Source organism: Erpetoichthys calabaricus, chromosome 3, assembly GCF_900747795.2.
Source record: "Erpetoichthys calabaricus chromosome 3, fErpCal1.3, whole genome shotgun sequence".
NCBI lineage: Eukaryota > Metazoa > Chordata > Cladistia > Polypteriformes > Polypteridae > Erpetoichthys > Erpetoichthys calabaricus.
Genome location: NC_041396.2, coordinates 2,581,355 through 2,599,381, shown reverse-complemented (window position 1 = coordinate 2,599,381; position 18,027 = coordinate 2,581,355). Strand labels below are relative to the sequence as shown.

General features: G+C 41.3%; 1 protein-coding gene across 3 annotated transcripts in view; it reads right to left on the bottom strand.

The window, feature by feature from the left end:
* Positions 1-18,027, bottom strand: part of ptk2ba (protein tyrosine kinase 2 beta, a) — a 386,610-nt gene that overhangs the window by 174,905 nt on the left and 193,678 nt on the right. For all 3 annotated transcript variants that reach the window (XM_028796341.2, XM_028796343.2, XM_028796338.2), the window contains exon 10: positions 14,923-15,024. In XM_028796341.2, coding sequence (XP_028652174.1) covers positions 14,923-15,024 — 102 coding nt within the window. The remainder of the gene's footprint in view (positions 1-14,922; positions 15,025-18,027) is intronic.

Here is an 18,027-nt window from a genome sequence, read left to right as displayed (position 1 = left end):
TTTACATGACCACCTAATCAGATTATTTGCATAGAAATCTACAGTAAGTTACTCAGGTTGTTCCAAGGACAATAACCTGATTTCTCTAATCAGAATAAGAGTTTACACGGCATTTAAGTAATCAGACTTCTGTGAATAATCAGGTTATTGAAGCCCATGGAAGCGAGTCAGCTGTCTTCATGCCAGTCTTCTAAATACGCCACGGCTCATCCACAGGCTGCAGTGAGGTGCACTTGTTTGTTCACAGGCTGAGGGTCACTCACCTTGTTACGTCTGTTGCTCACATATCTTCTCACATTATCCTGGGCATCGCGGCTCCAAAACAAATTATAAACTACTTGAAAAAGCCCAGGAAAAACCAAAAGGCCATTTTTTTGAATGTTAAACTATATATAGTGCCCTGATGTGTACAGTACAAATCCAAGGATGTTAGGCTGAAGCTTTATAATGCGCTGGTGAGGCCTCATCTGGAGTACTGTCTGCAGTTTGATCTCCGGGGTACAGAAAGGACATAGAAGCATGTCACACACGTGCGAATAGGAGGCAGCTAAAGGGCCTGAGCAACAGTATTTCATGCCAGACCAGGGGGTGGCGAGGTGCACTAACTGTCTTTCTCGATCGTCACAAACGTCTCGGTACATGTACAAATCGGTTTACGACCAAAACATTCGCCAAACTTTTGCCTCGGTTCACGACCATACACTCGGTATACGAACAAGCCAGTTTCCCTTTCGGTTTGTACATGTTCAGTCTCTCCCTGTGCATTTCCTGTGCAGCGAGCAAGAGAGAGACAGCGAGAGAGGGCGACACACACACACACACACACACACACACACAGGCAGCGTGAGAGAGAGAAACGCAGACACACAGGCAGCACGAGAGAGGGGGCTGGACGCATAAAGTAGAGAAGGCAGTTAAAGAATGCACTGGGCTTGATTTTGTGTTCACTTCTGTTTACAGCGATCCGTTCGTAGTGTGCATTGTTGCAATGTTACTTTTCTTGGTGGTTTATTAAATTACGGATTTTTTCAAATGTTCATTTTTTTCCCTGTGCTTAAAACTCATTAAAAAAAGTGTTTTTAGCCAGTGGTTGGTAGTGCTATAGCACGAACTATTGCAGTGTTAGTTTTCTCTGTTGTTCAAGGTTTTCTCAGTGTTATTCAATGTTTTTACATTTAGTTTACTGTTATGCTGTGCATTAAATGGTTTAATTAACTATATTTGTGCTTAAAAACTTAAAAAAAAATATTTACATACAATTTGTATGGTCTGGAACGGATTATTTGTACTTACATACAATCCTATGGGGGTAATTGCTTCGGTTCACGGCCAAATCGGTTTACAACCAGAGTTTTGGAACGAATTATGGTCGTGAACCGAGGTTCCACTGTATTTTGAAGAGTTAAGTGGAAAGGACTGTTGAGTTTTGTTGGGCTAAATGGCCTGTTCTCATCCAGATTGTTCTAATGTTCCAATTTTGGAGTGCCAACCGGGTCATCCGGTTTAGTAACAACTGATGTATTAAACAAAAATGTCTCAAAATGGCACAATAACAGATTAGGTCTGATTTGGAGAAGTGGGAGTCCATAATGACAAGCCACCTTCTGTGAGTGTCTCATCTTTATACTCCTTCGACCGAAAGGAGTGGAGTCAATTACCCTCACTGGGCATCTTCTCAGTGAGATAATATCGTTAGCAACAGCTCCCCCTCTAGCCCTGGGGTGGGACTACTTACCCAAGATGAGTCAGGAGGAGAATCCACAGATACACATGTGTGACAATAAATACAGAGAGTAGCAATAGTGTGATGTTATAAAAGCATAGATGGCCTTTCAAGATCACTGAAGGAAATACAGGCCTTTCTCAGCTGGAAAAAAATCACAGTTGACCACATATTTTACTCAGTTTGAATGAGCGATCAAAAATCATGCCTATGATAAGTGATCCAATGAACAGCATCAGGGACACTTCAAATTTCCAGATTGTACCTACTGGGCAATGTCTTATGGTACTTCTTCTTTGAAGACCTGATCACAATATAGAAAATAGAAATATAATGGAAGAAATATCACCAAGTCAAGGGTCTATCTATCTATCTATCTATCTATCTATCTATCTATCTATCTATCTATCTATCTATCTATCTATCTGTCTGTCTGTCTGTCTGTCTGTCTGTCTGTCTGTCTGTCTGTCTGTCTGTCTGTCTGTCTGTCTGTCTGTCTGTCTGTCTGTCTATCCTTCTTCATCTATCCACTACCATTAGCATCAAAGCACTTTGGAAGCCCAACAAAGAAGGGCTCTATATTCCTTGCAACACCCCTTGGTGGCACCCATGGAACTCAACAGGGCTGTGTTAAACTCCAACTCTCATGAAGCCCTGTGGGAATCCAAAGGCACTGTTGCAACCCCTTGGGGGCCGCCATCCAGCACTCTGAGAGAGATAATGCTCTGTGTATATCTATCTATCATGCTTCTCACTCTATCTATAATACAGTGCCTTTCATATCTATCTATGTGTTATATAGTGCCTTTCCTGTCTATCTATAGATTATAGAGTTCCTTTCTTATCTATTTTATAGTCTCTGTCATACATGTATATCTATCTGTTATACAGCGCCTTTCACATGCATGTATTATATTGCCTTTTCTATATATATATGTCTTACATAGAACCTTTCCTATATATTGTGAGCTGGGGGGCTGATTGCACCCCTTACAAGTTTAAAAAAAGATGCTGAATGACTACCTTCACATTGCTCCTCTGCTTTCTGGGATTACTTGCGGCTGATCTATCGCGCGATCCACGCAGTACTTTGTAGACTTAAAAGTCCAAACAGCATCTGTCAGTTTTTGATTGTTTGCTTTTCTCTCTCTCTCTGACCTTCCCTGCTATCTATCTATCTATCTATCTATCTATCTATCTATCTATCTATCTATCTATCTATCTATCTATCTATCTATCTATCTATCTATCTATCTATCTATCTATCTATCTATCTATCTATCTATCTATCTATCTATCTATCTATCTATCTATCTATCTATCTATCTACAACTGAACACCAGCAAAACCAAAGAGCTGGTGGTGGATTTTAGGAGAACCAGACCCCTCATGGACCCAGTGATCATCAGAGGTGACTGTGTGCAGAGGGTGCAAACCTATAAATACCTGGGAGTGCAGCTGGATGATAAATTGGACTGGACTGCCAATACTGATGCGCTGTGTAAGAGACGACAGAGCCAACTATACTTCCTTAGAAGGCTGGTGTCCTTCAACATCTGCAATAAGATGCTGCAGATGTTCTATCAGACGGTTGTGGCGAGCGCCCTCTTCTACGCAGTGGTGTGCTGGGGAAGCAACATAAAGAAGAGGGACGCCTCACGCCTGGACAAACTGGTGAGGAAGGCAGGCTCTATTGTAAGCACGGAGCTGAACAGTTTGACATCCGTGGCAGAGCGACAGGCGCTGAGCAGACTCCTGTCAATCATGGAGAATCCACTGCATCCACTGAACGGGATCATCTCCAAACAGAGGAGCAGCTTCAGCGACAGACTGCTGTCACTGTCCTGCTCCACTGACAGACTGAGGAGATTGTACCTCCACCAAACTATGCGACTCTTCAATTCCACCCGGTGGGGTAAACGTTAAAATTATACAAAGTTATTGTCTGTCTGTATACCTGCCTTGTTATTACTCTTTAATTTAATATTGTTCTTTATCAGTATGCTGCTGGAGTATGGGAATTTCCCCTTGGGATTAATAAAGTATCTATCTATCTATCTATCTATCTATCTATCTATCTATCTATCTATCTATCTATCTATCTATCTATCTATCTATCTATCTATCTATCTATCTATCTATCTATCTATCTATCTATCTATCTATAATATAGTGCCTTTCATATCTATCTATCTGACTATTAATTACATAATTCCTTTCTGTCTGTCTATCTATCTATTAATTATATAGCACCTATGTCTGTCTATCTATCTATTAATTTTATAGTGCCTATCTATGTGTCTGTCTGTCTGTCTGTCTGTCTGTCTGTCTGTCTGTCTGTCTGTCTGTCTATCCATCCATCTAATGAGCTTGTTAATTCGGTTGGCCTCTCTTGAAGTGATGTCACCAGCCCATCACAACACAGTGGCCATCACAGAGTGGTAGAAGGTGTCACTTCCCACATTAAAGTCTCCAAAGGAAAAAGAGAGCCCATGCTCCACTCTTTCTTTTGTAGTTCCTCTGTGTTCTGAGACCAGTCCAACTTGTCATTAATGTGGACCCCCCAAGTACTTGTAGGAGTGGACCACATCTGCACCCCCACCTTGAATAGTGTCCGGACATTGAGGCTCTTTGGTGCGGTGAAAGTCAATAAGCAGCTCTTTAGTTTTGCTGATGTTTGGATGCAGATAATTCTCTTTGCACCAAGAAACAAAGTTCTCCCCTGACTCTTCTCCTCTGTCCCATCCCCTTTATTAATACACCCCCTAAATGCAGAATCATCTCTGAATTTCTGTAAGTGACATGACCTGCTGTTATATTTACGGCATATATTGTGAATTTCCCATCGGGATTAATAAAGTATCTATCTATCTATCTATCTATCTATCTATCTATCTATCTATCTATCTATCTATCTATCTATCTATCTATCTATCTATCTATCTATCTATCTATCTATCTATCTATCTATCTATCTATCTATCTATCTATCTATCTATATTTATATTAAGGACCTAATGGTCTCTCATACAACCAATTGGTCCTCCACTTGCTTTCAAAAACATTTAGACATGTATTCTCATCCTGATTGGTCAGTGGGAATTGAAACGCAGATTAGACTTGTAAGACCACCCACACATGAGCATTGAACAAATACTTGACCATCAGGAGCAAATAAGCCACGCAGATTAGGTCAAAGCTTTTGAGCATCAGCTGATTTTGTGCAGATTTGAAAAACCACTCAGCAGATTTCCACTCAAAGTGAAACCCCACAGCAACAAAAATATGAGGAGAATAACTTGTGGTGAGGTGAAGTGAATGTGTTTTATTTTGTGTGGTTCCAGTATGATGCACTCTAGTTCAGAATTATGTACTTTTCCTAATGATCCTGCATAATTTGTCCGAGCTCAATAAATTGCTAAAGTGCACTAAAGCAAAAAAAAAAAGACAGAAACAGACTTAAAAATGAACAACAAAGCAGAAGTTGAAGGATTCAAAATGACAAAGAGCTGGTAAGCCTTGAGACACTAGAAATATGAAGTTAAGAAATATCAAGGGAAGCCATTTAGCTGGCGAGGGCCTTTAAGGGAAAGGACAAATCTGAAAAACCCTGTGCTCTGCTATGCTTCACAACACATTAGGATTAGGCGAGTTTAATCAGAACAGGCTTCAATTTGCACAATTTTAAAGAGGGGATTTAGTTAAAGACGTAAATCTTAGTTGGTGTACAGTTGCCAAATTACACTGCAGTAAGTCCCTTTTAAGCAGCCATAACAACAACAACAGCTTAATGGCTTCTGCCATCAAATTCTTTTCATAGACATGCGCATCATCCTTAGAGTGGTGACATACAGTCTTCTGAAGGTGACCATCATCTCCAAGTTCTTGTCGTCACCCCCCATTGTGTCCATCAAAGGGTATCTCTGCTCTCACTCCAATAATCTCCTCATCTCAAAGACACTGCACTCATCTTTCTCACTCCCTCAATGAAATTCCTTACACATGCCTTATAATTTTACTTCTTGCTTCACCTAAAAGGGAGACATACTGGGCATATAAAAAGAATTCCACCCTTAGAGGTTTCACATTTTATTCTTGAACAACATTGAATCAAAGTGGATTTAATTTGCCGTTTGTGACACTGATCAACAGAAAAAGACTCCTTAACGTCAAAATGAAAATACATCTCTGTGAATATGAGTCTCTTAAAAATTACAGCATGGTGGCCAAATCTACACAATGAAGACAGAAGAGCACAACAAGCAACTCCATTAAACACACAAGTCAGAAGACGGAAACAATAAAAATAGATAAGCCATTGACTATCTAGTGACATCAATCATCAAGAAATGGAAAGAGTACAGTGGTGGCCAAAAGTTTTGAGAATGACCCCAGTATTGGTTTTCGCAAAGTTTTCTGCTTCAGTGTTTTTAGATCTTTTTGTCAGATGTTTTTATGGTGTACTGATGTAAAATTACAAGCATTTCATAAGTTTCAGAGGTTTTTATTGACAATTCCATTCAGTTTATGCGCAGAGTCCATATTTGCAGAGTTGGCCCTTCTTTCTTTTTCAAGACCTCTGCAATTCGCCCTGGCAGGCTGTCTGTCAATCAACTTCTGGGCCCAATCCTGACTGATGGCAGCTGCCCATTCTTGTAGAATCAGAATTGGTGGGTTTTTGTTTGTCCACCCGCCTCTTGAGGATTGACTACAAGTTCTCAATGGGATTAAGGTCTGGGGAGTTTCCTAGTCATGAACCCCAAATTTTGATGTTTTGTTCCCCGAGCCACTTAGTTCTCACTTTTGCTTTATCGCCCGGTGCTCCATCATGTTGGTCACCAAACTGTTGTTGGATGGTGGGGAGGAGCTGTTCTCAGAGGATGTTTTGGTCCCATTCTTTATTAATATTGCTGTTGACTTTACATGGTTGAAATATTATTCTGCTATATTTTATTAAATATATTAGTACACCATTTGGATCAGAATATTTTCCTCATCTAAACCTAGGTGCGTCTAATGGTCGGGTGTGTGTTAAGGAGCAAAAAATACGGTAACTAAAATTTGTATTTGATGAATGAAAGCACTAACAAGGCATAGAGTTAAACACAAACATATCATTATCAGCAAAGACTGAGTTCTAATTAGGACACTAGCTGGAATGAAAACCTAGAGTCACTGCGGCCCTCCAGGACCGTGACTGAGGACCCCTGTACTACATGTTAAAATACAACCACATTCAGGTAAGGCCATGTTTTGCATTTTCAGTTAGACAGTTATGTTACTTACTCTAATTAGTCGTGTAGATGTGCAGTGAGAGGTCGGGTGCTATGCAGCTATGTCTGTGGTTTTGCTTGAGTCGAGTCCGCCTCGTTGGACACATTTACAGCTTCGGGTGCACTGACAAGTGAAAATGACATTTCCTGAAGCTCTTCTTTTACAGCTTACTTAATGTCAGTTCTTTTCACCACCGTTTAAGTGGCTGTGATGGCACACTGCTTAGCCCATCCATTTATTCATTATGTTAATCCGCTTATCCAGGGGTCACATGGCAGCTGGAGCCTATCATTGGGCACAAGGCAGGAACAATCCCTGGACAGGGTGCCAGTCACACCATTTAGTTCAAATGGATATTTCGCAGTTCATCTTTTTTGCAGACACAGATGCCGTTTCTTTCAACCTGACACTTTTACCAATGGCCAACGAACAAAATATGATTTGGTTTTACAGAGAGGTTTTTTCCTTTGCAACAGGTTTTGCTTATTTTGAACACACGTCAGGTGTTCTCCACACACGTGACACACATTTACATTTTAGAAGCTTTTTTTTAGCCATAGAAAGTTCATCCATCATGAGCTCAGGTTTGCTGTCAGTTTAAAAAGAGCAGCGTTACTTGTTACTGTTTAAATCTCCACCCCCCCACTCTGTGCGCCGCCATCTTGAGGCATTGGATTGGTTTCGAATTTTTACACTGAGTGGACGGTCTAATCGTCCCCATCCACCTTTAAGCACCATTCACTCCTGGCTGTCCATTTATTATACGTCTGGCTCTGTTAGACTAAGGCCACCACAAGACAGGAGGCCGACTAGGAGTGTCACTAGCTTTAACACTTATTAGGAGCTTAGCGCCCCCCGAAAATGCTGTTAGTCCTACAAGCTTGTCCATCCTGGGTCTTTGTTCTGTGACAGATTAAGGCCCTTGCCATCCTCTTGAACCCTCTGACTCAACTCCAGACACCAGGTAAAAGTCCAAATATTACTTTTATTGGAACAATAACGTGCACAAAGCACCCTGCACTCCACAATTCTCATAAATCAATAAACAATACTCTAATCAATCCTCCACACTCCCAGACACTTTGTCACCCTTCCTCCCAGCTCAGCTCAATGTCTGGGCTTACCCATGAGTCCTTTATACCCCCTGACACGGAAGTGTTTCTCCCTTCTGTCCATGTGATCATGAACACTTCTGGGTCGGATAAAAAGCTCCTTTCTTCAAGCCGGAAGCACGTCATTTCCTCTTTGTCACGTGATCATGACGCACCTCCAAGTTATAGGGCAAGTAAGAGTCTGGCAGCCTCCCCACAGCGACTCCTGGTGGTCCCCATGGTATCCAGCAGGGCTGTGCATATAAACTACATAGTCCATGAGGCCCTGCTGGAAATCAGGGAACGTCCACACTGTTGGGAGAGCTCCACCTAGTGGCCTGGGGGTGAGGGCCAGAATATTTAGCTGGCCACACACCACAGTTCACTTGAAGAGGGGGGGGGGGTGCTGTTTGATGATGGTGTCCCCCTGTGGGGCAATGAACACTTGCATGTGCGGGTGTGGGATGTTAGTCCCCCATGAGAGGGTTGAGAGTGGGGGGTTCCCCAATGAAGTTTCACACACTTGAAGAGTAGGGGGGTGAAGGGGGTTCTTAAGGTCCCAAATGGGTTTTTACACAGTTGAAGAGCAGTTGGGGTTTTCGGGAAGTTGTCCATGCAGGTCAAAATGGAGGTAAAGCAGGGGCCTGGGCTTTTCAAACATCTGGAACTGGATGCCAGAGGCCAGGGGCTAAAACCCTGGAAGGCTGTCCCCCAGCGACGCCACTGAAGCTGGCACATGCATCATGATCAAAAAAGCTAACCAGAGGCCACTGGGGTGCAGAGTGCACTGGTATCTGGAAGGTTACCAGTCCAAATCCCATTACTGCCAGAAGAGACTCCATTTGATTGATTGATAGATAGATATCAATCCCCGAGGATTTGGCCTTTGAACAAGGCCCTTACTGCGGTGGGTTGGCACCCTGCCTGGGATTGGTTCCTGCCTTGTGCCCTGTGTTGGCTGGGATTGGCTCCAGCGGACCCCCGTGACCCTGTGTTCGGATTCAGCGGGTTGGAAAATGGATGGATGGATGGACAAGGCCCTTAACCCGGAAAATTGCTCTAGGGGGTGCTGTACAAAGACTGACCTTGCACTCCTGCGAAAAGACAATTTCCTCTAAGGGATTAATAAAAGTATATCTATCTATTATAATAAAAAAATCTTGGGTCAAGACATGCTCATCATGGAGAGACACTTTGATGTCATGCGAGACTAGACATTACAACCTCAGGAAGCAAAACCCGTGCCTTGTCTCTCAGTGAGACAGAAGGACAGCTGCTGTACAGGCTTTTAAATGATCGACGCGCAGCGTGACAAGCAGATCATGCAGCTCGGCAGCAGCTGATCCGTCTGCATCTCCTTAGCGTGCGTTCAGCCCCCCTTCACAACGAGAGCGGCAGGGACGCAAAGTGGCAGAAGCTTAGTGCACCCCCTTGGAGGGGGAGAGGGGGTGGGCAAGCGAAATGAGCAGGGGCCAAAGCCCCCTAGTCACATCAAAAAAAAAAAAAAACATATTGCTTGTGAGTTAGTTAAAGAGGTTCAGGCAACCCTCTTCTGCAGGTCAGTTACACAAAGTGCTCTGACCTGCTCCATGATAGTTTAGTATGGCAAACTCCCTGCCAAAGGGAGAAGGACGTTAGAGAAAGTTCTGGGCACGGCTTTTAAAATCACTGGTCGCCGTCTCGGCACTGTGAATTCATTCTGCTTTTGCAGACATAAAACCATTAAAATCTTAACCCATTTATCACCCCACACCCTCTGTTCACTTCCATCTGGTCTTTAAAAATGAGAAGTACCAACTTTGAGACGCAGTGCTCACCCACCAGCTGTTGTACCCTAACCCTGCAAGTCTTCTTCCTTAATCTGATGAATATAACAAAGTGTGTTTGCCTTAAATCGGCACTCAGTGGGCTGTTGGAGAATAAGGGTCTCTGTTGTCCTGAGGCTATGAGAGGTCTGTTGCTGTCTTCTTTTGTGCTCAACGTGTCACCAAATTAGCAGTACTTCGGTGCTTTCTCCAAAACGGCTACACCACAGACGCAAGTCAGCACAGAATCTGACACCTTCTCTCACACCCTCAACACAAGCACAACACTTTCCACTCAACTCCATCACTGATGTGCCGGCTTTGAACAGCCCTGCAAAGAGTTTCCACATACGTCATCCAACCTCTGATTCTCTTGGCCTTCATTTCATTCCATCAGCTTCATCCTGAATGAATGCTAAAGGCAGCAGGGGATTGAGACCTGAGGATGTCAGACAGTTCAGCTCTCTACTGGGTTTTCATTTATGAGAATTAGAAAAGAACACCAGAAGGGAGACATGAAGGAAAACTGAGCTAAAAACATAAGGCAAGCCAACACACAGAAGAACCGAGCACAGACTCTACTCAGGCACATGCGTATATTGAAACTACAGCCATTTATATTCAGATAAAACAGACAGATAAAATAAGGACAATGTGTAATTTTAACTAAAATATTTAAAGGTTTATGGCAGATTTTATATATATTACTATAGCATGCAATTAAAATTCTGTGGGTGAAGTAGTATCCACCTTAATGAGAGGATAAGTGTCTGTCTGTGTGTCTGTCCAGTTGCTCTGTCTTGGCCATTCCAACAGATGTCGCATCACAAATATTAATACTGCTTTTACAAATCCCACACCAAATAGCATATGGCAGAAATATATTGTAATATCCCTTCCCAGGCGGGTAAATAAATCTCGCAAGCAATGATGGTAATTGTCCAAAAAAACTAATCAATGGTTTTATTTATTTTCTTCTGACCTCACGAGCCTAAAAACAACGTAGTCAGGACAAACCATAAGCACACTGAAACTCAAAAACCAACCCACCCCACGAGCTACACACCCTCTTCTTTTACCTGAACCTCCTTTTTCAAAAGTCCCTCCTCCCCAGCACCCCAGAGGCTGCTTATTAAGAGTGGCAGTTGTGTCTCTGCCCGCCCCTCTTTTTTTTTTTTTTAATTTTAGAACAAACTGCCTCAGTGGCACAATTTCTTTCCCAGATTGTTACAATATGCATTGCATTTGTCATTCCAACAAATGGCTCATCCCAAACATTTGTAGTAATGCATTTTATTACTGTAAATAATAACTGCTGAAATGACATACATTGCAAAATACATTCCAATAGATGGTGCACTGAAAGCATTAACGCTGAGGTCTATGTTGATTACTTAAGATTTCAACCCATCTTAGACTAGTCCACCTTAATAAAAGGATTAGTGTTTGTGTGCATCATTCCAACGTAATCAGAAAATGAATTGCATTTATAATTTCAACAGATGGCACATCACAAATATTTGTAGTAATGCATTTTATTACTGCAAATGTTTGTGATGCCCCATCAGTTGGAATGACAAATGCAATGAATTTTATTACTAAAAGCATTGCAAAATACATTACAATATATGGTGCACAGCAAGCATTATCACTGAAGTCTAAGTTGATTCCTTAGTTTTCAACCTGTCTTAGGCTAGTCCACCTTAATAAAAGGATAAGTGTCTGTGTGTCTGTCATTCCAACAGAGGGCGCATCACAAACATTTGTAGTAATACAACGCACTGCATTTTTTCATTCCAACAGACGGTGCATCGCAAACATTAACACTGCTTTTTACAAATCCCACACCAAATAGCATATGGCAGAAATATATGCATTGCATTTGTCATTCCAACAAATGGCTCATCCCAAACATTTGTAGTAATGCATTTTATTACTGCAAATGTTTGTGATGTGCCCTCTGTTGAAATGACAAATTCAATACAGATGCACTGCAAGCATTAATTCTGAGGTCTATGTTGATTACTTAAGATTTCAACCTGTCTTAGGCTAGTTCACTTTAATAAAAGGATAATTGTCTGTGTGTTTATCATTCCAACAGAGGGCGCATCACAAACATTTGTAGTAATACAATGCACTGCATTTTTTCATTCCAACAGATGGCATATCACGCATATCACAAACATTAACACTGCTTTTATGAATCCCATGCCAGATGGCACATAACAGAGACATGCAAAATTGCTTGGTGCACTGTAAAATGTTAACGCTCAGGCCTACATTGATTACTTAGAAGGGTAGCACAGCTGGTTAAAATTACATTTGCTGCTAAGCCTCTTGTCACATTGCATGTCTTTTCCAGTCATAACCTTCATTTACATGGTGATGTACTGTAGCTGCCAGTCAAGTACTGTGACATCCTCAGCAACTCAGTACGGAAGGCATCTTGTGATGAGTCATGTCACACAGGTTTGATTTTGTTGCATACTGCAGGGGAAGACGTCTGTGCATGTGGGAGTACAATACTTACTGAGAAGAGCCCAATCAAATCTACAAGAAAAAGTAGAGCAATGAGGGAGCCTCAAATAATGAAGGAAAAGAGAAGAGAGGTTTGTGGCACTCTGGAACTGGCACAGAGGTGTATTTTGAAGGCTTGTCTTTGCTGTACCACAATAGAGGGAAAAAGAGGATAAAGATACTCCATATTGATTGGCTTACAAAAATTGACCTTGTGGCCCAACAGGAAACTGTGCAAATGCAGTTGTTAAGTTTGACGAGTTGTCTGACCTGAAGTCCTGTAGTGTGACACCAGGCACACAGCTATGTCCCTAATGCTGAAAACGGACTTGAACTGAATGGCTTACCTCTTTGTAATTTAGATCACTGCAGTGTTTACTTACAGCTCTACAGTTTAATTTATGAAATTCTAGCCCTCTCCTGCAGCTCTGCCCACATTGTAGTGAAACGGGACAGCGAGGGAGGTCCTGCCCGGCTCCCCACTCGTGACGTCACACTTCCCCCTCCCCTCAGCCCGCAACCTCTCTCTCAGATTAGCGCTAATATATCGCTACTGCAAGCGAACTGTGATTCTTAGCACGATGAGAGAAGCCGTAAAATCAACTAGAATGTTCAAGTAAATTCCAGAAAAAAACCCAATCTAAATCCGTTAAGTAGTTTTCTCGATCACTAGTTAAGCGGATGTAAGATACACCCTGAGGCTGGTGCGTGAGTGAGGAGGGCCCTGCCCTCAGCCCGCTGCGTCTCTCTTGGATTCGCGTAAATAAAATCGGTACTGCAAGCGAACTATGATACATAGTGCGATGAGAGAAGTCGCAAAATCAACTGGAATGTTCAAGGAAATTAGAGAAAAAAACCCAATCTAAATCTGTGAAGTAGTTCTCTCATCGAATGCAGACAGGCAGACAGACAGACGTTGGATTTTGTGTACATGGAGATGAAGACAAAAACTGCACTACGTGCAGCAGATGTGTTATATCTCGGTATCATTTATTTTGTTCCGCTATAACTAAAAGTTAAAAGAGACAGTGAGATGCCTTGAAGCACTTTGAGCTACATTCTTTGTGCTAAATAAATAAATGTTGTTGTTGTTAATGCAAACTCAAAAAAAAGAAGTTCCTACCAGATATCCCAAAATGCACTGCTGTATTACAGCTACTCATTTCTATAACAACAAAGGCATTAAGGAACTTAAGTTTAGACCTTCTTGACTCAGACAGCACACAGTCCTTGTAATGTATGTATATCAGGCAGAGTGGTGGCTCTGAGGCTGGGGCTCTGCACTGGCAATCGGAAGGTTGCCGGTTTGAATCCCGTAAATGCCAATAGGGACTCTGCTCTGTTGGGCCCTTGAGCAAGGAAGGCCCTTAACCTGCAATTGCTGAGCACTTTGAGTAGTGAGAAAAGTGATATATAAAATGGAAAGAATTATTATTATTAATGTATAGCCCAGCATGCAGCCAGCTGTTCTAATCTCGTCTGTATACCATATCCCAAAGATGGCGAGGCATCCACTATCACTGATTTCTTCTCGCCTGTCTCAGAACGCTCACTGAGTAAATATATCAAATCTTTATACTTTTCATGTGGAAGACTTCACATTTCTCACATTTGCTGTGAACCTCTGTTTTGAAATGTACTTGTCCCTTCTCTATGCATTTTGCTTACTGTTAGATACCTCTTACAATTACCTTAATTTACAAGTTTAAATAGTTATACAGATGAATTATTATTCAAATAATTAATATAATATAAAAAACAGCTTGGATGGTACAGAAACATCACATTTGTCCTAAACCAGTTCTTAGACAGTTCCTTGTACTGAGGCACTTCTTTTCATGTTTAAGCCAATGCTGGGGTCAGTAAGAATGACAAGGTATACAGTGTCAATGAATGGACGCTTGACGGCGCTGTGCCCCGTGAAACCCAACAGACAGATGCAGACACTGGTTTAAAAGCACCCAGAAGTATTTTTATTTTCTTATTCAAAGTGCCCCAAAGCACCTCCACCACCATAAACAAGCAATAACTATAATAAATGCACACTATTAACCAAAATACCCATGGCACCCAGCAGGGCTGTGAAGCAGAACTCCATCTCCCATGGTGCTTCTCATCAAACCAGCGCTTACCAGTAACAAAGCATCCACTGTCAAGGCAAACCATGCCTCTCTCTGGTTCTTGTTTTGGGCCATAAAGCCATCTTTTTAGTTACTTAGTAAAAACAGTCACCCGGTTGGTACCCTAAACATTTTTTGTACTACTCTGGTTTCTCTTCATGTCACGCTACAATACTCAAAATGCAAGTAAGCTTATGGCTATAAATAAGCTCCCATCGGATATTTCCTCTTTCCAATTTATACAGTCAAAAATGTTCACTAGTATCAATTTTAATATTCAAAGGTATACATCATAGCAATACAGAACTGTTTCCACATTTGATCACATGACATCTGAACTTTACATACCAAAAAGATTCAATAAAAAACATGGAAAAGGCCTTGGTTCCTACCTGCTTGGCTCCTGCTATATCCATATGCACAAGGCCTCTCCCATCCTCTAGTAAGGTGCAGGATATGCTCCTAATTTGTTTAAACTCTGCTAAATATGTGGGCTGCAAGAAAAAAAAAACAAAAGTTATTGACAATAAGTGTACAGAAAATAATGATGATCAACTTCAGTTTGGGCAGGACTCAGAACTTTACACCCCAAAATTTTCAGGATTTCCACTGATAGTACAAATGCCAAAAAGTCCACCCATCCATCCAACCCGCTATATTCTAACTGCAGGGTCACGGGGTCTGCTGGAGCCAATCCCAGCCAACACAGGGCGCAAGGCAGGAAACAAACCCTGGGCAGGGCGCCAGCCCACCACAGGGCACACACACACACCATGCACACACTAGGGGACAATTTAGGATTGCCAATGCACCTAACCTGAATGTCTTTGGACTGTGGGAGGAAACCCATGCAGACATGGGGAGAACATGCAAACTCCACGTGCCGCCCTGCCAAAATAGTCATTTTATTGTTTTCTACAATTGTGTGACTTTTTTTTCCTTCTTTACTTTAAATGTGTTAAATTATTTTAAAAACAGACAAGTCCAAACTGAATGGAAGCTAACAGGTCGCTAACACATGCAGCCCCTACTTAGATGATGTACAGGTCAAGGCATTCTATACCAAAGAGCAGCAAAAAAAACTGAAATCAAACAGGAAACTCCCAACGATAACACACTCCGGCTCAGACAAACACAACTCAGTCCTCTGGAGGTTTATGTCAGTCTTCAAATATAACCTCAAATATAACTTTATAATGCATGAAAAAAAAAATAAGTCGTAGACATTGGTCTGTCATTGAACTGAAACTCAAATGGAAGTGCAAGACATGCAATGCAGAAGGAGCATCTGCTCTTAGAAAAACCGGGTGAATGGTTCAACAGCTTTGTTTTCCTAATTGTTAATTAGGAGCAAGGCATGTGCTATTTTTTAGTTTTACATTCTTTAACATTAAAAATGTAAAATCAATTTAGACACAAATGTACAATACAGGAAGCAAGGTCAACTCTCAAAAGGTTTTTAGCAGATGGATTTCAAACACTTCCATTTTGACTGACTATCACGTACAATCATTAACATCTTCTTGTAGCTACCCTACAATTATAGAAACCTAAAAATCACAAAATTACACTATATATATATATATATATATATATATATATATATATATATATATGAATACACAGTATCTACACTAGAGGGGCAAGCCCCCCTGGGGCCTTTAGTGCCCAACCCCTTCTGGTGCCTTCGATGCCCAACCCCTAGATGCAGCCAGTCTGCCACTCATGTTGTGAAGAGGGGGGCTGAACGCACCCCAAGGAGACGTGGTCGCTCCTCCAACACCCCCTCTTAAATGGTGACACAATGGGAAACAAATAGTTTTTTTTTACCTCCTCTTTGCTCGATCAGCTGCATCTCGTGCGGCGCTTCAAACATTTAAAAGCCTGTCCAGCAGCTGTCCTACTCTTTGTCTTTTATTTCCGGTCCTGGGCGTGGTTAAATCTCTTGGCACAATGTCTCATCTACTGGGACGTTAGTTCTTGATATTTTAGTTTATAATTTAAAAATGGAATAAGAATCTGAACATCTAACAACATCACACTGAAGTTCGATAAACTCTGAAAAGAATGATACCAAACATATATATGTGGGTTTTAAAATAAGCCGATATAAAGTATGACAAAAAATGTGACAATAAATCGTTGCATTTTTAGGCTTAGGATTTTATATACTGCGGTGGGTTGGCACCCTGCCCGGGATTGGTTCCCTGCCTTGTGCTCTGTGTTGGCTGGGATTGGCTCCAGCAGACCCCCGTGACCCTGTGTTCGGATTCAGCGGGTTGGAAAATGGATGGATGGATGGATGGATGGATGGATGGATTTTATATATATATATATATATATAATATTATATTATATAATGTATATGTATACATATATATATACACACACACATATATATATGCATACATATACATATATATATATATATATATATATATACACATACATACATACATACATACATATATATATATATATATACACACACACACATATATATATATGCATACATATACATATATATATATATATATATATATATATATATATATATATATATATATATATATATATATATATATATATATACACATACATACATATATATATATATACTCATACTTACATACATACATACATACATACAGTAATCCCTCACCTATCGCGGGGGTTACGTTCCAGAGCCCCCCGCGATAGGTGTAAATCCATGAAGTAGCGACCTGTATTTATTTTATTATTTATACATATTTTAAGGCTTTATAAACCCTTCCCACACTCTTATAAACCTTTCTCACTCTCTTGTTAACCTTTCCCACGCTCTTATAAACACTTCCTATGCTCTTAAACACTTTCTACATTCTTAAACACCGCAGACCAACACTGCACACTGCACGCAGCGATCAGACGTCAATGTGTCTGCACTCGCTTTGTGAAGGGGGGCAGCTGAACTCACGCTGAGCAGAAATGGACTTTGTGCTGCTTCTGCCAAAATGACTGCTTGTCGCTCTGCGTGTTCGGAAGGATCAGGAGGAGTGGGGGTGTGTGAGGGCTGAACACACGTTCGCTCAAACCCCCCCCCCTCCCCGGAGGCGCAGTACGCTCCTGCCACTTCGCATTGTCAAGGGGGTGGGGAGCTGAATGAATGCTAAGGAGAAGTGGACTTTGTGCTGGCTTTGTGCTGCTTGTCGCTCTGCGTGTCAATAATTTTAAAGCCTTGTATTTTCCTGTCTCACTGTCTTGTCTTGCGTGAAGTTAAAATGTTTTATAATAGTGAGATGTTACTCATATCCTTAGCCTGACATCCACATATCATATGTGTTAACAAAGTGTGTTTTATAAGTTTACATGTGTTTAAAGCATGTGGGATGGGTATTTTAAGGCTTAAACTATAAAAATGTTTATTTATATGGTCTTTCTATATCGCGGATTTTCTCCTGTTGCTGATGGGTCTGGAACATAACTTCTGCGATAGGCGGGCAATCACTTGTATTTAA